This window comes from Protomyctophum bolini (genome assembly GCF_963924005.1).
Source record: "Protomyctophum bolini genome assembly, chromosome: 17".
Lineage (NCBI taxonomy): Eukaryota > Metazoa > Chordata > Actinopteri > Myctophiformes > Myctophidae > Protomyctophum > Protomyctophum bolini.
In genome coordinates, this window is record NC_137878.1 from 24,433,959 (window position 1) to 24,460,282 (window position 26,324).

The 26,324-nt window shown below is 42.5% G+C and overlaps 1 protein-coding gene across 1 annotated transcript in view; it reads left to right on the forward strand.

Annotated features, from left to right (window-relative positions):
• Positions 1–26,079, forward strand: part of dtnbp1b (dystrobrevin binding protein 1b) — a gene marked incomplete at its 3' end in the record, with an annotated part of 40,719 nt that extends 14,640 nt beyond the window's left edge. The window contains exons 2-4 of the mRNA XM_080787158.1: positions 17,753–17,920; positions 24,607–24,750; positions 25,769–26,079. Coding sequence (XP_080643284.1) covers positions 17,753–17,920; positions 24,607–24,750; positions 25,769–26,079 — 623 coding nt within the window. The remainder of the gene's footprint in view (positions 1–17,752; positions 17,921–24,606; positions 24,751–25,768) is intronic.
• Positions 26,080–26,324: the final 245 nt, after the last annotated feature.

A 26,324-nucleotide genomic window follows, 5' to 3' on the forward strand; every position in this document is an offset into this window, starting at 1 on the left:
GCCAATTTAATGGCATTTCTGTCTCTGGGACCCCCATTTATATTGTAAAATCACTGTTAGTATAAATATCGGGAATATCGGGAAAAAATGGTATCGGCAGATGCTCAAAATCAAAAAAACGTGATGATTGTAGAGGAAAAAACCTGTTTCACGATTATTACACATTACATATATGGATGTATAGAATTATACAATAGTTTCATGCATTAGAGGTTTTACTATTTTATCCCCACAAAATGCATTTTTCAGTTGATCTTTTAGTTGATTTTTTAAAATTATTGAAATTAAAGAATGTCTTAATTATGTTTAAACGTATTATTAATATAAATTTAAGATTATCTTGATTGATGATTAATGTGGTAATACACTTTAGTGTTATAATCCACAGTCATCCATCACGTTTATATTCATTTTTTTAATCATCCATTTCTCTCTCTCACACACACACACACTCACTCACACACACACTCACTCACACACACACACACACACACACTTTATTAGTACACACGCCCATTTACTTTCGCACGGGCAGTCGCGAAAACAAACAAATAATGGGTTTTCTAAATTGTCCTTCGGCTTCGTCAATCCTCAGTTGGACCCAAAATGTCTTCCATGGCTTCCAGCTAATGTATCATGAGGAATTCAAAGTGGCATGTCTTGTCCCCCCAGCACATGCAGCACAGCATAGACCATGTTATCTAACCACAGCCTGGGTTTCATGCTCAGCTGGGTGGTGAATGCACGTCAGAGACTGTGAAAATACAGTATATGTATGGGATGCGTGTGTGATTTCTATACGTTTCCACTTCTTATTTCAACCAGCTGGCTCCCCAGTGTCTGTGTTTCAATCTATATACTATATATCAAGGACACCCCCCCCCCCCCCACCCCCAATAAAGCCAATAAAAAAGTTTCCCCCGCTTGCTTTGCTGCCCGCCTCAAACCCCCCCCCCCCTCACACACACGCGCATGCATGCACGCACAAACACGCAACTTGCCAGCCCAACTGGTGTGTTGCATCTTAAATAAATAGAACGAACACCTGCATGAATTAAATAACAGCTGTAGGCCTACCCTACAGGTCTGTTTCCCTCTCGCCTCGCTTGTCTGGCTGTCATGTCCATGCACACGTGCACGCACGCACCAAGGCAACAGTACCTGGCACATCACAGTTAAATCGCCATGAATGGAATGCGGTTGTAGGATACTATATTAATTTTACCCATTCGTGCGCAGTGCACGCCATGTAGCCTAGGTGAAAACTGCTCACTGCTGTGAGTGCTGTGGTGGGTGAGTGATGCCTGCACCGCACGTACGTTAATGAGGCAGTCAAGGCAGTCATCATGGAGAGGATTAATGATTCATAAACATATTGATGTCACTGAACCATTCTGGACGGGAACCCCTCTTGGTGTTCTAAGCATTGTGTTATACTTTAGCTATTGAAAAATAGCAGACCTACAAGCTCATACGAGCTTGTAGGTCTGCTATTTATTTTTTAATCCTGAAAATGTGGTGCAAATCTTTGAATATATATGCTTTAACGTTTTTAACTCAAAACTTGGCTTCTGGGGAGTCCTTGGAACAACATATGTTTACATGGGGGTCGGCTGCCAATTTCATAGAATCTCTGGGGTCCTTGACATGAAACCACTAATATAGAAACATAGGATTTTCAGAAAACTGATACGATACAACTTACACTGAAATTTGTTTTGCGTCCATGACGTCACCGTTCAAGAAACAGACAAGACATAGACATACATTACAAAATGGTAGACATTACAGGACCAAAATCACAGAAACAATCAGGAACGAGAACATATCCACTGGTTTAGCGATTTAGGTTTAGAAGCAAACGAGTACAAACGAGTTCTTTAGTCTGTTTTTCCTAAATGTAGGGACTCTAAACCGCCTCATGGAGGGCAACAGTTGATATTCATCATTTAAAACATGTAAGGGGTCAGAGGAGATGCTCTTCGCCAGTCTAAGCATGCTCTTGGTCTGGGCTTCTTTAATCTCAACTGGCCTACCAACTATTTTAGCGCAGATCTTAATTTGGCTATACCGTTTGTTCTTATATACCGTTGATAGGCTGTGCTACAGTACAACATCACAGTTTGAACAACAGACGTACAGAAAAGAGACAAGATCTGACTGCTAGCACCAAACGATCTAAGTCGGTGTAGGGAGTACATATGCTGCTGTATCCTCTATTGTCAATATGAGATGACCATGATAAGGTGGCGTCTATCATCACCCACAGATATTTGTAAGGTGGGACTTGTTCAATAGCTGAACCATGGATTGTCACCGGTGGTGTCTTATCACCGGGAGCAGGACCAAATATAATTTACTCAGTTTTCTTAGTGTTGATAATCAGATTATATTTGTCACACCATTCTACAAGCTGGTTCGGGTCATCACTGTCAGTCATCAGAGCTATTTGCGTAGAATCATCTGAATATTTCAGAAGAAACTGATTTGGACGCGGTCTTGGCTTGGCAGACAATTGACACATTTTCACACAAGGGAGCTGATAACATCTCCAGCTATTTTTAATGAAACCGTCACATTATATGTTTTAATGAAATTGGCACATGAGATTCTGGTAAGCAGAATTTAATTGAGTCCCCTGCCATGAAACATGTCAAATTTTAATTTTCCTGGGACTCCCCAAAATAATTTGGTCGCGACCCACGGGTGGAAAACCCATATTTGCGCAGTTTTCTAACTTTGCTTCAGAAATCAGTTTGGACAGGTGTGTGTGTGTGTGTGTGTGTGTGTGTGTGTGTGTGTGTGTGCACATGCGCGCATGCGCTGCTGTCCTAAATAACTCATTTTTAGGGGTTAGGCCTTAGGTCATTGTAAAAAAAAACTGCAAAATAATCTAATAAAGGTTAAAAAATAAAAACATTCTCCCCTCCTGGGGTCAAGTTCAAACTACTCCCATGTAGGTGGGTGCTTATCTAGCACAGAACCAGTACTAAAACCAAAGTTCCATTTTGGTGGAAAAGGGCCTCGTACTGCTCACTAAGCATTCAGCTACTGTATGGCTGCCTCTTATTGATCCCACGAGGGACATTCTGTCCCCGGCAGTTACAGCAGTCATAAAAGCACAAGAACAGATAAAAGAGGGGGAAAAAAGGTTTTTAAAAAGATAAAGAGAACATAAACTGAAAGTCATAGCGTGGGCAAGAGTCACATTAGTCAGTTAGTGTTTTACTGTATACGTAGACTGGTGGAGATAGAGCCACATTAGTCAGTTAGTGTTTTACTGTATACATAGACTGGTGGAGATAGAGTCACATTAGTCAGTTAGTGTTTTACTGTATACGTAGACTGGTGGAGATAGTCACATTAGTCAGTTAATGTTTTACTGTATACGTAGACTGGTGGAGATAGAGTCACATTAGTCAGTTAGTGTTTTACTGTATACATAGACTGGTGGAGATAGAGTCACATTAGTCAGTTAGTGTTTTACTGTGTACGTAGACTGGTGGAGATAGAGTCACATTAGTCACTTAATCTTTTACTGTATATGTAGACTGGTGGAGATAGAGTCACATTAGTCAGTTAGTGTTTTACTGTATACGTAGACTGATGGAGATAGAGTCACATTAGTCAGTGTAAAATGTAAGGAAGGGACTAGTCTAGTGGACAAGAGATCCAGTATAAGTTATTTTACACTTGGTGGCATTCTGAAAATAGCAGAGCTCACATTGTGAGCTTGTAGATCTGCTATTTTCAGCAAGTGTAAAATCAGCCATTACGACGGCATCAAGGCACCGCCAAAATACATTTTAGTCGACTAAATCAACTGTAGACTAAAACTAGACTAAAATGTGACTAAAACCAGTTCCATTCCAAAGACTATGAATAAAACAGAAATTTGCTGCCAAAAACAACACTGCACTGCAGAGCACAGGAGACATCACGTGACCTCATGTGTGACCCCTCCCCTCCCCCGCCTCAGTGTGTTCCTCTTCCCACTGTGCGTCCCGCCGTGATTGGCTCGTCTGTTTGCTGACACCTATGAATTTCATAGGCGTTGCCAACTCTTGTGAGAGAAATAAGCCAACCCACCTCCAAAAACAAGCCCAAAACAAGCCAACTCTTAGCGAGAGAAATAAGCCAAATCTTCCCTCGAAAAACAAGCCAAAACAAGCCCAATAATATGGCCATACAATACTAATAAATAAATATTTGATGCATTTATCATTAGAAATACTATCTATGTCTATAATTATGAATGTTTTGGTCATTTATTATACTATTACACACATAGTTGAGACACCAGACCCATTCTGTCACTCAAACCTATGGGTATTTATAGTATTTACATCAAAGAAATGTTGGCTTGTTTGATATTCAAAACAAGCCACTGCATTTTTTTAAACAAGCCCAAAAAACCGCAAACCCGCCACCTGGGGAAAATAAAACGCAACTCTGGAAAAAAACAAGCCAACTTGGTTGGGAAACAAGCCAACATGGCAACCCCTATGAAACCCTGGTAAATGATGACGATGGGGCAAACCAATATGTACTCCTACTGTACATGATGGAGTGAGATAGAGTCTAATGCTATTATAAGGACATTAGGACGTGTGTTTGGTTTTCCTGCAAATAAATTGAATCTGTCTGCTCATCTAACTTCTCTGTGCTTATTAAACTAAGAAGAGCATCACAGTCTGATGACACAGATGATGATTCAGATTAATACATCCTTCTGCATCCTACAGTAGATTATGTTTTATATGCATGTGATTGAAAACGACCTTTGTCTGTATGTGCGGTTTATACTTGGGGCTATATCTTGCGCCACCCTTATCCCTAAACTTATTTGCCATTTTTTACCATTAAAAAAATAGTTCAAATAGCTGATCTACAAGCTCACAATGTGTAGATGTAGATCGGCTAGTTGAACTATTTTGAAATGATTTTCAAAATAGTAAAAAATGGCAAAATAAGTTTAGGGATAATCCAAGATGGAGCCAATCTAAGGCGTCATGATGCATTGTGTGAGCCGTGGTACGGCGGACTACCGTATGAATGGACTGAACATATACTACAGCTCCCTGCCTTGTTGTGTTCTCCAGTTGCCTGGTTACGTTACTAGAGTGAACTGGAGTGATTTGCACTGTCTGGTCACACACAAACTCATCTTAGAGAACGAGAGAGAGAGAGAGAGAGAGAGAGAGAATATATTTCGGACGGAGATCTACTCCTTCAATGACCTGCAGTGTTTACTGATCTCTCCTGTATATTTTCTGTCCTTGTCTGAAGGCATGCTCTCCCTGGGTGAAGGACAGTGAACTCAGTGCAGGCTGACTCACTGTTGAACACGATCAAGGCCACCTCTTAACAATGGAATCGCTTTGCACATTATCAGACAATAACAGGAATCAAGGTGTTCTTGTAATCAAAGCAGGCATTGTTTGTAAGCCTGCAGTAGTCCGTAGGACTGGCAATGTGCCACGTTGAGAGGAATCGCTACAGAACGATAAAAACAGAGTTTTTTTCATTCATGGTTATTATGATACAGTAGTTGTTGAGTGTGTGGTTGTCATTTATCAGTGTTATACGAATATGTTACCAAACAATTAGAAATCAACAGATATAAGTTCTCTGTTCAGTTCTCAAACCTGGAGCTCGTTTTGTCAAAGATTTGTTTATCGATCCCCATTACAGTAGGCTACAGTATAGCTTCCAATTCAACAGGTTCCCCATCTTCCTAGGATCCATACATACAGAAACAGACAAAAACAATACAATCTACAATTCAGGCAATTCAATTCAGCAGAGCCCCAATTCAATTCAGCAGACCCCCTTATCTCCAGCTCAGTGGGCTTGTGATTAGAGGCTGGTTCAGTCCCTTGCTGAGTCATACCAAAGACTATAAAAAATGCTACCCAAGGCCTGCATGGCATACATAGCATCAAGGGTTGGCTTGGGGGTACAGTACAGTATACTGTAGTCCCTCCCTGTCATGTCCAGGGGCCCAGGGGTGTACAGTATTTGTACATCAAGCTGCCTTATGCTATGTGTCATGAACGCTAGTCAACAAACATGGTAAATCGTGGTTGGGTTTTTTCTGCACCGAGCGAGAGAACAACAACCGGTCAAGACACCACACACAGAATTACGTCATCGTAACACCCGGTTACGGATATTTGGCAAAATAAGGGTTGAAACTAGGGGAAAAACCTTGGGAATGCGCAATAAATAGATTCATTAATCCTGCCAGTCTTAAGTGAACGGAGGTTCCACAGCCTAAGAATCAGCCAGACAAAGATCAGAGTCAGAACAGACAACTAATGGACATAAAAGTGTCCATTAACATGTCACTGGACTAAGCTAAACCTCAGGAAACAAAGTTGACAGGGCTGACATGTACATCAAATAAATAGCAATCACAAATGTAAACACCATAACATTCAGAAATGAATAGTTATTAAGACATTTAGGCCTAATGTACTGTATCAATCCAATAGGTGTATAACGTTTTTAAGCACCCAATACTATTATGAGTGCTTTAACACAAGGATTTGGAACTGTTGGTTTGAGTGCCATGTACTGTAGCTAACAAATAACATCCAACAGAATGCATTCAACTCCAACCCTTCCATTTACTGTTTCTATTGAGGGTCAAAGAGCATTATAGTGGATTATAACAATATTTCAGTTTCAATACAGTGGCTGACCTCGGCAGAGATGTACTGTGGATAGGAGCTGTGAAAGATGAGAGGTTTTGGGGGTCAAGGGAGCGTGCGTGCGTGCGTGCGTGCGTGCGTGCGTGCGTGCGTGCGTGCGTGCGTGCGTGCGTGCGTGCGTGAGTGCGGGCGGGCGTGCGTAGAGTGAGCGAGGTGCAGCAGTGTCGTATGCAATGTGTCTCACCTGAGTGGCTGTTAGCCTTGCAAAGCCGGTCAATCACTGTTGTCTCGCTTTCTCTCGTGTTTTGTGTTGACGCCACACTGGAATGTTGGGGACCTTGAAAAAGACAATAATTTTGTTTTGCTTTACATTCTAAGCAGCTTGTTGTCATTATCAGTTCATCTGTAAATAAATATGCTCCGTTTGTCTCTCATTGGAGAGCTCAGCTATCCATGAGTCATCCACGCAGCCTCTGGCCAGTCCCTCCATCTTATTTATTTACCAGAGACAGTGCACATTAATCATAAGCAACATTTCAGTTTTCCACATCAAGGTAAGCGTGCTAGACTTGGCTAATGAGCTATTTTCCATCTGTAGTCCTGCTGGGACACATGGATAGAGAATTATACGCCTTATTATTTCTAACAATTCCAAACAAATTTGCACACACACAGAGCATAATATACATGAAAATATGTACGACAAGTAGAAAACACTCATGTATAAAGAAATGTATAATATGCTGATTAAAGATGTCAGGAATTGTGATTTGTTTTTGATGCCTATTGTGGAAAGGAAATGTAACTTAACCGAGTACATCTGTTGTAATTTTGTAGAGACCAAGAGAAGGCGAGTATGTCTCTGTCCATTTAAAGCTCAATTTTATGTTTTATTTATTTATCTTGCCCTGTATCTGTATGTCCTTTGCAACGCTCGCAGACACAAACTATTGAAACATGCAGACGTGTATAGCCATATTTAGAAACGGGTTTACTTTGCTTAATCATATCCATAAAAGTAAATGACAAGTCAAACATTGATGGTGGGGACGTGCGCGCACACACACACACACACACACACACACACACGCATTCATTCTAATGGTTTGAGCCTCAATCACCACTCTGATATAACCAGAACTTGTCATTTCTTTCTGGACTTTGAAAGCAGTTTTATGTCCTGAGGTGGTGGGGGTGCTGATATGCAGATTATTAAATATTTGAGTCATAATAATACTGACGCTAGATAAAACCAGGCTTGTTTCCATTCCATGCCAGCTTGGAAAATCAACAATGGCGGACATTGTAAACAAAGTGGAAATGCAAATTTGGAACTGAAGACTGAAGAAGAGGAGGAATTATACAAAGTAGGGTGACATTGATGACATCACGATGAGGCCAAAATCAGTTGAGCTGTTCCTGAGAGCAATTTCCATTAAAGCATATTATGATATGAAAGCCTGATTGTTCAAAATTGGTTATTTGTGAGGATAGAAAACACAAAATAAATTGAAAAAGTTGACTTTTATGTTATAGGTCCTTTAAAATAAGGTTTGAGTGGCGGTGAGTTATTTACAGCACTGGGGATCCCTTTGTTAGAATTCCCGAGCACTTGAGAGATAGCAAGACATCAGGAACCTATAAATACCACATCTGAGTGAACAGGCGGCGGTCGCTTCAGTTCTCTCCACTGTCACGTTGGCCTGGCAGACCTGAGGCTGCATGCTGCTGTCTCAGGATGGAATATCAGCCTTTTACACCAAAGGGAATCAAATCCATCTGAGGCCAGACAGTTCATTTAAACTGAGGCGGCAGAACAAGTGGGGGGATTTAATTTCAAATGACAGATAGAGGGCTTAATCTGTTTTGGTGAGTTAAGACGTCTAAAGTACATAAAAAGAAAAAAAATGAAGCGGCAATGATTGTTTGCATCTGTGTTGATTTAAGTTGAAAGCAGTCATTTATGAGACGATGGCTGGTCTGAATCTCATTTTAAAATGGGGATTTTCCACCATGTGAAATAAATTAAACTTGGCAACAGAAATAATGATTACTGCTGTAAAAGCATAGCTCACTATGGATTACTTGTGTCAATAGAAGGAATTGTTTAACCCATTTAGGCCTGACGTCGAAATTAAAAAAATGTCTAAATTCTGACAGTTTTCTGTAATACCTCATGTTTCTGTATCAGTGGTGCTCAATATTTCATGTCAATTGGCCAATTCAATGTAATTGGCCACCGACCCCCATCTGAAAATATGTTGTTCCAAGGACCCCCTTTTCCAATAGCCAAAAGTATAACACAATGCTTAAAACACCAAAAAGGGGTTCCCGCCAAAAAATAGTTTAATGCTAAATTCACAGTGCGACACCCGGTGGCACATTGTGGGCTTACAGCTTCCCCAGCGCAGTGGCATTGTGGTTCAGCCTTCACGCATGCACTGTTGCAGTTCAATCATTGCTGTCCTGAATTTGCCACCGAATGCCCACAGTGGCTTGCTTGGCCATGAGCATAGTTTCCAGTTCAGTATGCAATTGTGATAAATCACCCATGCACATTTAACCCATTTTGACCTGAGATCAGATTAAAATGTCTTCTACATCCTGACAGTTTTCTGAAAAAGCTATGTTTCTATGTCAGTCGTTCTTCGATTTTTCAAAAATAGCAGTCCTACAAGCTGACCTATGAGCTTGTAGATCTTCTATTTTTCAATAGCTAAAGCATAACACCAAAAGTTAGTTAGTTAGTTCCCGCCCAAAAGTTAATCATATAAAATGGTAAATGCTGAATGAATGGTGCCTTTATATACTGTAGCACCTAATCTAAAGCAATTTTTTTACAATGTGCAAATTGTGCATTACATTCACCCATTCATCTCATTCACACTCTGACGGCAGAGGGAAAACCTGCAAGGCGCCATGCAGCCAACCAGCTTATCAGGAGCAGAACAATAGGTGTTCAGTGTCTTACTCAAGGACGGTTCAACGCCAACTCAAGAGGAGTGGAGCGATGGAACCCGGAACCCTCCGGTTCACTCTACCTCCTGAGCAGGGACGTGCAGAGAGTGTTAGAGGGGCAGGGGCTGAAATCCCGTTAAGAGCGCACTTTTGGACAAAAATAGTGAAAATAGCAGATCTACAAGCTCACAACACGTCGCGATGCGTTGAGAGCTTGTAGATCAGTTATTTTCGGAGCACAACCCAGCACTCTTTAGCTAGTGGAGATGTGGTGTGTAACGACATGGATTTCTAAACAAATTTGTTCAACGCAAAATACTGTGTTCAAGTTCAGGAGACTTCAGAAAAAAGCAATTCTCCTGAATGCTGCCTTCCAGTATGGCATGGAAAGGAGTGGCATTTGCATTTCTTTCACCATGTAGTAAAAAGTAAACGCTGCATTGGTGGTCCAGTGGAAAGGGCAGTTGTTTTACAGTCACGGTACGTGCACAGTGCACACATTCAGACTAAAACAGACTAACCCCCCTCCCGAATGCACACATACTGAACCAGGCAGAGATACAAGCCACATCCTGTGGTTTATTGTGTCTTGCAGGGGCATGTTTCCAGGGTCCTTACATCTGCAGCAACGTTGTAGAGACAGACCAGATACTGTAGGTCGGTATTTTTGAAAACACACAACTAATTACACAACAACTCCTATCCTATTCCTATTGAACTGTCCTCCCAAACAAGACAGCTGGGCAGGAAAGATAACATGTTATTATAGCCGTTTCTGGAAACGGGACAAACTAGGAGCTGTGTGGAGACAATCTATTAACCCATTTTGACCGAAACAGATTCTACAAAATGTCTTCTAAATCCTGACAGTTTTCAGAAAAAAACATGTTTTTTCGTTCTCAAACATTTTCATGTCAAGGACCCCTAAAAATGTATTGAATCTATAAAATAAATCTAGGCTATAGCCTACTTTAGTTTCACAAGTGCAGCCTATGCAGCCTATGCACAACCAATTGTTTTAATGTAAAGTTGTAAAGTCTGTGAAATGTTTATTGTCATCCGTGTAGTACAAGCTCCAAGTGTTGCATCATGACAGCGCTTTGTGAGTTTGGTGCGCGGCGTGCAGCCAGGTCCTCACAAGTATAGTAGCCTACTATAAAACACCTCAGCTCAACAAATCCTCACGCAACAAAAAAGTTGATATTTAAATCGTGTTATTCTCGGTCAATCTTTAACCGATTGTTCTAATTCCAAATGGCCTATAATCTGTGAAGTGTAAATTTTCATTGGGTGAAAATCTACCGGTGCATACATTATTATTTATTTGCTTACAGTTTATAATGAAATCATGTATTTGTCCGCTGCTTCCCCATGCTCAATCAGAACAGTGGTTACACCTGTGTGTTGATACGCTCCCTCTTACAATTAAATCAAAATGCATTGCCTGCAATGTTTATTGTTTACCATACTAAAAAAAGATTACTGCATGGAACTGTATGTAACCAAATGATGGCCAGGTGCAGACCGGTGCAAAAAGCCGTGGCCGGTGTGAAAGAAGCCTCAGCGCGTTGTGAGCTTGTAGGTCTTGTACAATATTGTTGCACTAAATTGGAGGAAGATGATGAGTATTGGTATAGCATTGAGATTGCTACAGTCCCACAAGTTTAGTTCCCACAATTATTTTTTTAACAATTCATATTCTACAACATTTCCAAATGTATTTTACCCCATTTCCAGGCCTATGCATTAATGAGGATATTGTATGCTAAGACAACATGGAAAAAAGAACAGATGTAAAAAATTAACTAACACTATGTTGTTAGGTTGCAGTGTTTCCTGCAGGAAAAAGCTTTGGCATGGTGCTGGGAGCGGGGGGTTTTGAAAAATTTGATTAATTAATTTGATTAATAAATTAAGATTAATTTGTATATTATTGCTCTTGTATTGTTATTGGAGACACTGGGGGACACTGCAGGGCAGGCACTGGGGAGACACTGGCAAGACACTGGGGAGGCACTGGGAGACACTGGGGAGGCACTCAGGGGGACACTGGGGAGGCACTCAGGGGGACACTGTAGCTTTGTTTGTTTTTAATTATTATTATGGTAATACCAGTTCCAGACAATATTTGCACTACATGTTACTGTATGTTTATACTGAAACCAAATAATGGCCTTGTGCAGGCCGGTGCAAAAATAAATAACAGCCTATGGCGAATAACGGCCCGGCTTCTTATAACAGCCCGGGGTCCGAATCGATTTTGCATAATAACGGCCCGGGCTACTATTTGGTAATATACGGTATTCAAAGATTTGCACCACATTTTCACAACTTTAAAAAAAAAGCAGACCTAAAGCTCGTAGCGCACCACTCGGTGGCGCGTTATGAGCTTGTAGATGTGCTATTTTTCAATAGCTAAAGTAGAACAGAATGCTTAAAACACCAAAAGGGGTTCCCACCTCAAAATGGGTTAAAGCAACAAACAGCTATAGCTGGTGGTGATCGGAAAAGGAATCAAGTTTGCTTAAGTCTGCGTGAACATTTGCAGAAAGAAATGTACCACGACGGTTAACAGCCCATTCCAATTCAGGTACTGTAGAAGTACACCTTGTTTGTTTTAGTTTTTTAACAACATGAAACATCCATATTCTGGGCATGACATAATAGACAAACATTGTTAGCATGTAGATCGAAAATTTTCGGCAAAAAGGGTGAAAAAAACAGAGGAGACCAATTATAGATCCCTGGGGGACGATGGGGTCTGTGAAGTATATATAGGGTTTAAGTTGTAAATCAAGGACCTTGATGTTGTTTACATATAGATGATGGAATCTTCTAAAATGCTGCTATTTTGTAACTAAAAGGCTCAAAATAGCAACATGAATATGATGTGCAATACTGATTTATTATGAGCCAGAGGTCGTGGAGGGGAAATGTTTGTGTGTGTATACCAATTATGAAATTATTACATTTCAGCATGTGACACAACACAACGCAATCACCAGTGCGTTTTAACAGTGGGTGAGCATCGCCCCGACACATCGCCCAAACCCCCGAAAAGATGAATTATTTTTATCTTTTCGGGCCCCACTGTTCGACTATCGCCTGTTCGCCTGTTATCGCCGGTAGTCACCAGTAGGGTCCCATGGACAAATAATTCACTTCCGGAGAATTGGTCTGGCCGTCGCCCGCTGTTAAAACGTACTGTAAGACATGTGGTATTTGGTTCTGTTATACGCACGCGCACGCACACACACATGCCCGCTCATGGGTTTTATGACTCACGTTCTTAAAGTCATCATCCCCATGGAGTTAATCGTACAGTATGTGGAGTTAATCCTACAGTATATGTGGCCGAAGGAAAAAGAGTGCTAAAAATAGCCCACATAGGCTAATATGCCTTGAGGGAATGTGCCTGCTAGAGGATGCTGAGGGCAGGAGGAATGGATGGAGAGTTGAGTAGAAAAAGAGCACATCTGAAGAAGTGGTTTCATAAAATGTCAAAAGTCATGATAATGAATAGCTTTGATCTGTGCGTATGGTAATAGAGTAGACCATGCATTTCCAGGCACATTTCTTTTGCTGAGATCATAACATGTGGTCTTTGGATGACAATAATATAATCTCCCATTGACTCCCACTGAAGCTTTAGTAGAACTGGCATCAGCACAAACCTTCGGACATTATTTCACATAATGGAACGGCGCTGTCGGGAATTATAAAGTGTCTCGACTAAAACTGAGACGAATGTTCATCGACTACCTTTTTCCATTGACAAAAACTACATTAAAACTAAATGAAAACTAAGCCACGATGACTAAAACTAAGACTAAAGATAATATCAATTTAGTCAACAAATAAAAACTAGACTAAAATGTTAGGGAGAGACTAGTGGACAAGAGATCCAGTACGAGTCATTTTACACTTGGTTGCATGCTGAAAATAGCCAATCTACAAGCCGCGTTGTGGGCTTGTAGGTCGGCTATTTTCAGTGTAAAATCAGTCATTATGACGGCATCATGGCACGCCAAAATGCATTTTAGTCGACTAAATCAACTGTAGATTTAGTCAACAAAAATCTTATGATATTTAGTCGACTAAACCTAGACTAAGACTAAAACATTTCCGTGACTAAAACTAAATGAAAACTATTCAAGAGACTGACTAAAATTAAATCAAAATGTGCTGTCAAAAACAACACTGCATAATAAATGCATGTGTGTGTGTGTGTGTGTGTGTGTGTGTGTGTGTGTGTTCCTTCCTCAAATATTCAGAATTTACACATGCACACATGTTGTGACAATGAATTGCATGTTTGTATGTATGTGCACACATGTGTGCGTGTGTGTGTGTGTGCGTGTACCAAAGACAATCTACAAGCTAGTACTGCATTACGAGCTTGTATATTGTCTATTTCCATCAAATGTTATGGCATCCCTACTCTGGGCATGCCATAACATTTGATAGAAATAGACATGTGGTCTTAAGGTCAGTTCTGCATGGTGTCAGAACATATCAGATGTTAAGGTTGACATGTTTCCTCTACATGTGTGTGGGAGGAGTCTTATGTAAGCGTTGGGTGTCACTTGAAGACGAGAACTAAAGAGACAACTTGTCTGAGACTGTGGACGGTAGCTGTATGACTTAAGTTATATACATAAGTGATTCTCATCCTTTTTCTTTTTTCCATCTCTGGAAGCCACAATTCTGTATCATTTGTACACTGGGAGTTACAGAACCGTTTTGATTGAATACCTTATTGGCAGAAATGTAATCAGTACAGGGTACAGTCCAGGGTCCATTTGGTTCCTAAATATGAATCATTTATCTGGGAACCCTTTCAAGGACCCCTGGGGGTCCCAGTCCCCTGTATTATTAGAGCACAGAAACACGCACGTACGCACTTAGATGGCCAAAGACAAATGAAGTGGAGGGACGTTGTTGCTGCCCCATCATGCTCCAGCTGACGTACTGTAATAGTCACCTATTTTCAACCGTATCTTCATATAATTGGTCCCTCCCCATTAATGCTCATTATAAGATGGCACTATTTCTGTAAACTCACTCAGCATCTCAGAGGTCGGCCGTGGATAGATCAGAACTGTGGGGATTCCAAGCTAACGGAAACTACAGCCTCGCTCTCTCTTCCTGGAAATGACAGAGGAAGCTTTGAGAAGGAAAGGAAATGGTCACGCTGCGCCATGACACTTTCATGGACACTTTCATGGGAGCCAAAAGTCACACCGGAAGTTCAATGAATACATGGCAGTGAATGGAGCCGGCTGTACCAGCTCATAACAAACACCATGTATGAACAATTGAGACCTTTGTCATATAATCGGTTCAGGAATATAAAAGAAGAAATATCACAGGTTGTTCGATTTGAGGATATAAACAGCAGCAGGTATCGTTTCTGGCTCGGAGGTATCACAACATTTGACTGACAGACAGGAAACGGTGGGAAGTCTCGTGATACTTGGTACGTTCAGAAAGGTGCTTTGAGCTCTTTAGATACCATACCTCTATAAAATGACAGTGTACACACATCAAAAAGCAACACAGCAGAGAATAATGTGTTACATGTCTTTTCCAGAAGCGATTACTTCACAAAAGGTCTGTCATTCAGAAACAGTGTTTGTTCATGAGCTGGTCACTGAGCTCTCATTGACTCCAGTGTATTATATATATAAATAGAGCTGGTCACTGAGCTCTCATTGACTCCAGTGTAATATATATATAAATAGAGCTGGTCACTGAGCTCTCATTGACTCCAGTGTAATATATATATAAATAGAGCTGGTCACTGAGCTCTCATTGACTCCAGAGCTATCTGCAACTTCTGGGTGTAGTTTGGCTCCCATGAAAGCAACCATGAAAGTGTCATGGCGCAGCCCAGTCACGTGACCATTGCCTTTCCTTCTCAAAGCTTCCTTTGAAACTACCACAGACAGTGTGATCAGTAAGCAAGGTTTCTAACGACTAGCTACAGTTCAACTCGGAGACACAGGGTGTGTAGAAGAGAAATGGTACCGACACATCATTTAAAGCACATTAGTGAGTGAGTGCATATACTGTATGTGGAGTGGAGATGATGCTGAAAAAAAGGTGGAAAGAAAAATGTTCCTTTGCCAGCAAGGATTTCCCAGTGCATGGTTAAGTGGAGCGTACAGCCGTACATGCAGCAGTGGGTTGTTGGGGGTTGGTAAGGGAGGAAGCGTGAGCCTTCAGTGAGTGTTGTCTATCCTGTGCAGCGTACTGGAGAGAGCGGGCTTTGACTTAATGAGGGCTGCGTGATTCACGCTGCGCTATGCACGGTTCTGGTTCAGCAGTGATTGACCCCCCGGACCCTCCAGAGGACGAGCTACTACTTGGCCCCTCGTCGTCTACCCATCATGCATTTATTACTTTTACATCATGGAGCTTTTCTCTGACGCTCTGCATGGCCACGTGAACATCAAGTACGACACTACCAGAGTGGTTTAGCCCATGTTTCTATGTCAGTGGTGCTCAAACATTTTCATGTCAAATATATATGACATTGGCCACCAACCCCCATCTGAAAATATGTTGTTCTAGGGACCCCCCCCCCCCCCCCAGTAGCAAAGATTTGAGTTAGAAACTCGCTCTGTAACAATATATATATTCAAAGATTTCAGGCACATTTGCACGATTTTGGGCTCTCTCGGGCAGAGACGATGTACTCCGGACCAGTTTTGTTCGGAGTGATATGCGGACGCTAGAGTCGGGATCAACGCGAGACTGGTGACATATTGAAGCACTGCCACGCAATCTGGCGGAGTCAGGTTAGGTCCGTGGCTCAAATGCTGAATAAATAATGGGCCTCGAAATGAAACTGGTTGAAAACCAGTGGTTTAGAGAGAGAGAGAGAGAGAGAGAGAGAGAGAGAGAGAGAGAGAGAGAGAGAGAGGTGACGACTCTGTTCACTCCAATGGACCAATTCTTTTACAGGTTTGGTCGTCGATCATGGAGCCTCTCAATAGATTCTGGAAGTTAGCAGCAAACACTAGAAGCAGCAGCAGTTTTTTTTAGATTTGCAGCTCAACAGACCGTTTGTGATGCACTTTAAAAAGGCATAACGTAACGTTTAAAACACTTGAACCCTATAGTAGCGCCCCTGTTCTGGGACGGACATTCAGCGAAAATAGTCACAACTAGACAGCTTGTGTAGATTGGGCCAGTTTCATCAAAGAGATCTGGTGGTGTAGAGTGAAATACTAGCACAGAGCCCTGGGGGACCCCAGTCAACTACTGTACATACAGTTGATACTGTATACTGCCGGGTTTAAGTGGATAAAGAATCAGATATTATCATCACATCTGAATCAATTTAACATGTAACAGGAACTCTCTCTCTAAACTGTAAAGCACCATGTGCTACAGCCCATGCATTAACCCAGTCAGGCCGGGAACCACTTTTTGGGGTTCTTGTTGCTACAGTATGCAGTGTTGTTTTTGACAGCTTGATTTTAGTTTTAGTCGACTAAATGTCATAAGATTTGAGTCGACTACTTTACAATTAGCCTGGAACTCACCTATGCTTTTTATGGCATATGCAGCTCCCGGCAGGAGCACAAAGGTGCAGACAATCAGAAATCAGCAGAGAGTGCGCAATGTTTGCGCTACTCTATGCCGAATTGAAGTGGACTCAGACCCAGACTATTTTTTTCTCCCTGGAAATAAAAACGTCTGGGTTTCCGAGGCTACTTTACAGTTGACTTAGTCGAATACATTTTATTTTGGCGGGCCTTGATGCCGTCGTCGTAATTACACTTGCTGAAAATAGCAGATCGTGAGCTTGTAGATCTGCTATTTTCAGCATGCAACCAAGTGTACTGGATCTCTTGTCCACTAGTCCCTTCCTAGCATTTTTACATTTAGTCTTAGTTTTAGTCATCATAGCCTAGTTTTCATTTAGTTTCCATTTTGTTTGTCAGTGAAAAAAGGTAGTCGACGAACATTTTTCGTCTTGGTTTTAGTCGACAAAATCAACACTGTTGCTATGTACATGCCATTGTATCTATCGGCCTCAGTCCTAATATAAATGGATGCTATACAAATACCAGTTCATTATTATCGGCATCCTTTTGTATAACTCGTTCTGTGTCTTCCATTGCCAGTGGAGTTGGAGTCGGAGCATGCTCAGAGGGTCCCGGGGGCGGAGCCGCCTGGGGTCCCGCCCCCTCAGGTCAAGCTGAAGGAGAGACAGAAGTTCTTTGAGGAGGCGTTCCAGCAGGACATGGAGCAGTACCTGTCTACGGGCTACCTGCAGATCGCCCAGAGGAGAGGTGAGAGCTACAGCTAGTAGAGGTTAAGAAGAACCCCGCGCAAAACACTAAAAGAGCTTGAAATGGAATGTTTCTTGCAGCCTGTGATGTGTCTCCAACAACCCCTTATACCAGGGGTGCCCAGAAGGTAGAACTACCAGTAGATCACAAAGGCTTTGCAGGTAGATCACAGGACATGTATATCAAAATATATATCATTAAAAAAACTACTTGAATTAAGGTGACTTGATTGATTAAAAGAGCCCGTCAGCTCAAACAAGCAATAATTTGCTCTCAATAGTGGAGACGCGCACACGCACACACACACACACACACACACACACACACACACACACACACACACACACACACACAAAGTCATATACAAATAACTACGAATTCCATTTTCCTCTCTCTATTTCCCATTCCAAGTGTGTTTGTCTTATAGTTTTCAGCAATGGGATAATACTTTTCTTTGGGTGAGATCATCTTGTTGAGCTGGTCATTGTGAAAGTAGCTCTCAAGTCAAAAGAAGTGTGGGCACCCCTGCCTTATACCAAGCATTACGCTGAAATACTCAAAGCTGGGACTCCATATCAGACGATTGAGCTGCGATATCTCTCTCAAGCAGGGCTCCACCGCACTCTCCCGAGTGCCCTGTCACTAAAACACACCAAGTAGAGCCATTACTTTGAAAAATGCCACTAGGCCATATAAATGTAGACTTCCAGTGGGATTGTAATAGAATTGCACAGCAGTTTACCTCGTGCATTACTGCCAAAAACCCAGTGCTGAAATACCCGTAGGACACAGTGAAACGAGGGAGGGAATGAGATATGCGGCCTGCTCTAAAAGATCTATGAGACTCCATTGGCCCAGCTGTTTGTAATGTGATTCCCCCCCCCCCCCGACGTCTGTTACTTGTCTGTCCCTTAATCCAGTGGAAACAGCTTGTTAGAGTGGATACAGAGAGGAAGAATGGCTTTGGGTCTATGTTGACAACCAATGGGTCACACTAGCTTTAAAGCAGTGGTTCATAAACGTTTTCATGTCAAGGACCCCCAAATTGACACTAATGAGCCCGCAAACCCCCATTTGAAGAGATACACCAGGGACCCCCCCATAAGAGAAGTTTTTTTTTTAACGGCTCTAGCAGTGATTCTCAACCCGTATAATTTCAAGGACCCCCACAGTTTGACATGAATTAGTCTACGAAAAGTGTTTTAAGCAAAGACTTAAAAGCCTCTAAGGAGCGGGCAGACTTAATGTGTAGGAGCAAACAGGGGCCGGCCACTGAAAAAGCACGGTCGCCTCTGGACTAGGGTTGGGATTCGGAACCGGGTCCATTTCAGACCCGGTTCCGACATTGCGGATCCGGAGCCGGTTCCATCGTTTTTTTATTAACGGTTCCCCAAACGGATCTCATCAGTTGTCATTTAGCTCCGCTGTGTCTGTGCATGCATGCAAGCAGAGCCTGTGGTGACGTCACCCCACCTACATGAGTGAGTGGGGTCGGGGGGGAGGATACGCCCACTGTTCTGTGCATTCAGCGACCGCCGCGGAGCGAGTGGGACAGTATGTCGAAGAGATCTCCAAAGTGTGGTTAACAGAGAGGGAAACGACTGAGGCTGAGGCCGAGCACGCAGAGTGCAATAAATGCGATAGTTGCCAGCAAAGGTTGTTGCAACTTGTACCACGTCCACATTGAGGAAACATCTCAAAATCAATATGCCTACACATCGCGTTTGTGAGCCATGCGGAAAGCCGTGCCCGCTCTCCCCGCAGCTCCACCACAGCCGGCGGGGGACGATCTGATGCAAGGCTGGTTTACTTTCCCCATGCTAGTAACGTAATGGAAAATAAAAACTACTAACGTCTACAGAGCTTTTCATTAGGCGTATTGTACCACTGTATTTTATGAATCACGTTAACTATAGAGCCAAATCAATTTGTCTGCACTTACTTTTACAACTTATATGCGACTCGATCAATTGCTTTTGATTTGGCTCTAAATTAATCGTGTGGCTGTTGAGAGCCCAGCGTTTAGGAGGTGCATACACCTCCATAGATTGATTACTTTATAAACAATTTGCAGAAAAAAGCACAGGAACGTAGCATACAGTTCAATACAAGGTCTGCTTGAGGATTTTATAATCCAATAAAGCACTATGGCTTGTTTCCATTAGGGTAAGGGGTCCTTCATATTAAATTAATTTGAACATTAAAGACAACATTTTTCACTACAACAATATCATGTGTACTGTATATTTAATATACAGTACAAATTGCAATATACAGTACAAATTGCAACAATGATATTGTTGTGGTGGCTAGCTGCTGCTGGTGGTGAAGTTTAAATAACAGTGCCACCTCATAATTGTAAAGTGCATTTTCAATAATTTGAATGAATGAATTTGTGTTTATTATGTACTTGGTTAGGTTAGTTATAATATAAGCATAATCTATGTCAGAAAAAAGGGGAAATAAATAATATTAGGATCCGTTAAGGGAACCGTTAGGAACCGGAACCGTTAAGAGGGATCCGGGAAGGATCCGGAACCGTTAAAATCCTAACGAATCCCAACCCTACTCTGGACCTGTAATTAGAATTTGGCACGGTCAGGAGCCGCTGGTCAGCTGAAGGCTTATTCATAGTCTGGATTTTCCAGTGACCACCGGAGCTGTAATAACGTGGAGCGGTGGTGAGTAAAAACAGAGAGAAGGGCTGGGGAGAGCGGTGGTTTGCTCTTCACCGCGGCTCAGTGACGTCATGTTGTAGTTTTGTGTGAAGCGGTGGTGGTCACCTCACCACCGAAAATTCAGACTATGAATAACGCTTCAGTCATGCACAGTACACACCTGTTCTGACATTGTTCTTATTTTAGGAATTCGGTGTGTGATTTCTACTGTACCTCTTCACCCTAATGTTTAAAAGCTGTGAATTGTAGTTCATGAATATTATTTAAGTTTAGTGTTTCTTGATGTGTAGCAAACACACTTGGAATGTGTCGGCTGCTGTGCAATTACAATTACGGTACAAAAACATCATTACCAGCAACATTACTACCAGTGGTGAGACTTTACGACATCTTACTATAGCAGAGAAAAGCACATCTGGACATGAGGCTATTATGTGAGACACCCAGAGTCTGATTTGACTTCACGACACAAATCTGCATACAAGATCACTGCTAAAACCAATGAAGCACCAGTATGAGAGATTTAGAGATGGAAAGAGAGACAGGCAAGGAGGAGAGAAGAGGTCCCTTAAAGGGATTGAACTTTTAACATTCAGTAGATTTTCTGTGGTCTGGGGTTTTCTGGCTCAAACAAGTGCTCTGATTTTCCTGCCGTTTGTTTGTCAAATGTTAATAATCATAACTTGCTGAATTTTCTTTTTTTGGGGGGGTGGGGACGGGACGGGACTTCCTCATTTGGTTCTGTCCTGCATTGCCTTGTCTCTCAATCTCTCTCTCTTTTGGTCGTCTGTCCATCTTACCCAAATCACCCCTCCCCTGATGCAGAGAGAGCGAGAGAGAGATGGGTGAGGTTTGTGAGTGAGGTACAATAAGTCTCAAGAGTCACAGTCACACACACACACACACACACACACACACACACACACACACACACACACACCCCCCCCCCCCTGCACGACTGCAGGTACTGTAGGAACACTTCCTCTCCTTTTAGGCTAGATTATGGCAGTGTGTGCGTGTGGTGCGTACACGTGCGTGCGTGCGTGCAAGTGTGTGTGTGTGTGTGTGTGTGTGTGTGTGTGTGTGTGTGTGTGTGTGTGTGTGTGTGTCCACAGTGAATAACATTCCCCTCTCTCTCTCTTTACTCTCTACTGCTCTCCTACCCTGTGCTGCCCTCTTCTGCTCTCCTCATATCCGTGAGGTATGGTAGCCCAACGGTGTCCCCTCCCCCTGCTGTGTGCCAGCCAATCATCTCCTTCCTTGCTCATGTGTTGGCCCCCCCGCACTCTGCCTGGCTGTGTTTGACGCATGCAGCGCCAGCCTCAATGTAGAGGTGGTGACTCAAGACTGGAGACTACACTATAGTGTACACTGGAGGAGCCTAGTACACTATAGTGTACACTGGAGGAGCCTAGTACACTACAGTGTACACTGGAGGAGCCTAGTACACTAGTGTACACTGGAGGAGCCTAGTACACTAGTGTACACTGGAGCCTAGTACACTACAGTGTACACTGGAGGAGCCTAGTACACTAGTGTACACTGGAGGAGCCTAGTACACTATAGTGTACACTGGAGGAGCCTAGTACACTATAGTGTACACTGGAGGAGCCTAGTACACTAGTGTACACTGGAGGAGCCTAGTACACTAGTGTACACTGGAGGAGCCTAGTACACTAGTGTACACTGGAGGAGCCTAGTACACTAGTGTACACTGGAGGAGCCTAGTACACTATAGTGTACACTGGAGGAGCCTAGTACACTATAGTGTACACTGGAGGAGCCTAGTACACTAGTGTACACTGGAGGAGCCTAGTACACTAGTGTACACTGGAGGAGCCTAGTACACTATAGTGTACACTGGAGGAGCCTAGTACACTATAGTGTATACTGGAGGAGCCTAGTACACTATAGTGTATACTGGAGGCTAGTAAACATTAGTGTACACTGGAGCCTCTGGAGCCTAGTACACTATAGTGTACACTGGAGTACACTAAAGCATAGTATCTACTGGAGCAGTGTACTTCTATACACTATAGCCTAGTGCACCGTTTATACTTTGTCACATGCTGATAATAGCCAGACTATAAGCTCACAGTCACAACAGCTTACAGCGCTAGATCTGCTATTTTGTCACACAAAGTATGTATAAGCTTTATTGATGTTGAGTGTATGTGTGCTAGACAGTGTTGTTTTTGTCGACTAAAACTAAGACGAAAAATGTTCATCGACTACCTTTTTCCACTGGCGAAAACTAAATGGAAACTAAATGAAAACTAAGCTATGGTGACTAAAACTAAGTTAAAGGTATTGACAATTTCGTTAACAGACAGAAACAAGACTAAAATGTTAGGAAGGGACTAGTGGACAAGAGATCCAGTATAAGTAATTACACTTGGTTGCATGCCTAAAATAGCAACAAGTGTAAAATGAGCCATTACGCCATTATTATCAAGGCCCGCCAAAATACATTTTATTAGACTAAATGCAGATTTAGTCGACTAAAACTAGACTAACACTATGACATTCCAGGTGACTAAAACTAAATGTTTCATTCCAAAGACTATGACTGAACTAAAATAGAAATTTGCCAAAAACAACACTGGTGCTAGATTATTTGCGAATACACATGCTTGTAACTAGCGGACACTTTGTTTTCTTTGCATGGTGCAGCGTGTTACATCTACACTAACGCTTTGCATTGGGAAGTGAGAGATTTAGCCTCTCTCTGTTCATTCATCTATGGTGGATTTCATATTTATACTGTAGATGAATGGGTTAAAAAGTAAAACGTGTGATAAAACGCATGTTAAATGACAACCGTGACAACTTTTAAAACCTAAAAGTAATGTTGTTCACACTTCACACTGTATCATGCTAACATGGATGTTTCAAGCATCTAATTTAACTATTCCTCAGACGCTGCAAACAACTTTTGTGCTATAATAAATAATCCATGGCAGCATGATCCAGTGTGCCGACTATTTTGTTCTTATGTCCTTTGGATTTGCATGCCTTTTAAAAACCTTTTAACCAAGATACTTTAACTCACCTGCCTGTTCAGTGTTGTGTTTGTTTGTTTTTGGGGGGTTTTGTAGCTTTTCTTTTACTAGTAGAGTACCCCTGTTCTGTTTAACTCAATACAAGGTTTTGAGAACCACTCATACAACTGCGTACGTTTTTCAGAAAACTGTTCGACCTCAGGTGTTAATGGGTTAAGCCGGGATAGGCAATTCAACCTTTGTCAGTCTTCTGATTGGTCCCTGACTGACTAACAAGCAGGTTCTTTCTGTCTCTTTTTTGGAAAAACTAAAAACAAACATATGCCCAGTCACCATGCTGCATCTGTGATGTTCCTTTTTACTGACGCCAAGTTTAAAATAAGAATTGAGTGCCCAGAATATCAATACGAAGCAACTGAATAACATGTTTATGGTAGTGGATGGAGAGAGAGGATTTTTGTCCACCACGAAACGGCAACCAATGGGTGCAAAGAGGGGCACAACCACGGGCGGGACTTGACAAATGGTGAATTAAAACAGTTGTTACTGTTTAATTGTGATGGCCAAGCACAGGTTTTCTCCAGGAAACCAAATGAATGCTATTATGGTATAAAATGCAATAATAAACTCAAAACCAAGAGCCAGCCATTTTACAAGTCTTGTAAGACAAATGTCTTTTCTATGTTATAATAGCAATACTGTAGATTAGAAGCAGATATCAGCGGTATAGTATCTTACACACTCGTTAACATGTTAATTCTTGTAAATTGCGACAACCCAATGAACACTTCCTGGAAAAACAAGCCAAAATAAAACTGCTTTCCCATCTAACATTTCTCACTCCATTTGCTTTTTTTGCTTGGTGTTTGCTGGAAGTGTGGGAAACCAAACCAAACAAAATCACTTCCTGTACTCAGCCATGCACCTACCAGTGAACTCTGGGTCCCGTAGTCGTATCGTATGAACCAATCATCTTTGTCCTCCTGTGTGTCGTGGTGGTGTCCAGAGCCAATAGGCAGCATGTCCTCCATGGAGGTGAACGTGGACATGCTGGAGCAGATGGACCTGATGGACATGTCTGACCACGAGGCCCTGGACGTCTTCCTGCTCTCTGGAGGAGAGGATAACAGCGCCGCCTCGCCTGTACTGGGTAGGATGCACACACACACACACACACACACACGCATGATTAAATCTAACCCCGACTAGCGACTGGACAGCGGGGGGCCGTCTAGCACATGATCTTTTCTTAGAATTGGACGGGATGATTTAGATCGCAAGTTTTAAGATTTTCGTTGTCGTCGGCTAAACAGGGTGGGGAACATGTTCGATGACGTCCCACTGTTGTGCAACATCGAGGATTGCGCAACAGGCGCTCCTAGGCTGTGGAGCGATGCGATCCGTTTTCATATCAATAAACTTGGTCTTTTGGATAAAACTTCGGCTGCGACACGTTGCGAGCTTGTAGATTTCAGCAAGTGTAAAAACAGTCATTACGACGGCATCGAGGCCCACCAAAATGCATTTTAGTCGACTGAATAAACTGTAGATTTAGTCGACTAAAATCTTATGATATTTAGTCGACTGAAACTAGACTAACACTAAAACATTCCAGGTTTTGCTATTGTTTCTTTGGATTTTGACAAAAAAAATAACATTCCAGGTGACTAAAATTATTCAAGAGACTAATGACTAAACTAAAATCAAAATTTGCTGCCTAAAACAACACTGCTTCCTACACTCTCTCATCGGTTTGTGAACCAACTGAGGGCTTTTGGACATATCTATTTATGTACTACAATTCACAGAGTCACACAAAATTTGTCCCTGGCATAGAAGAAGGGCACCGTTCTGGTCTTTTTGACGCACTTATTTAAAAAAAAAAAATTAAACATGCAAACTCCACACAGAAAGATCCTTTCGCCAACCCGGCCTCGGGTATGGGCACCGATGACGTGGAGGAGAGAACACGCCCCCGGTGCCCACAGCATTCCCAGGGGGAATCGAACCCAGGACCTTCTAGCTGTGACGGCGACAGCACTACCGACTGTGCCACCGTGCCCCCCCCCCTATATTATTATGTGAAATGTGTGAATGAATAAACCAAAAACTGCCTAAAACAAAATAAAATGACCTGTGCGACGGTGTCTCTTCCTCTCCGTTTCCAGGTCCAGACGTGGAGTCGTTCACCACAGAGATCAGCCTGCAGGTCCCCACGCAGGCCGAGTGGCGACACAAGCTGTCTTCCCTGTCCTCGACCTGCACCGACTCGGCCAGCCAGGACACGGACGCCGGGGAGGAAGAGGAGGAGGAAGACGAGGAGGACGAGGCGAAGAGGGAGGAGGGAGCGAGGACGAGGAGGGCGACGACCCCCGTGGTGGTGACCCTGGACGACGAGGAGGTGCACCCCGACACGGCGCTGGTGGACGGAGCGGAGCAGCAGACCAACAAAGACTGCAGTGAGGAGAGTGGGTCATAGGTTAGGTTTCAACTGAGACTGCCTAGCTGGACTCACTGGACTAAAGGATGTGCACAAACCCCACGAAATGCACATACATGCTTACTGTACGCTCACAAACATACAGTACAAAAAAAACTACCAAATAAACAAATTCAAGGTCAGAATCTTTACATAATGCAGTCAATTTGCCATAATGGAGGGTGTGCGCATGCATAAAATAAGTGGCAAATCGAGTGGAAAAGTGAGTAGTAAAGTGAGTTTAA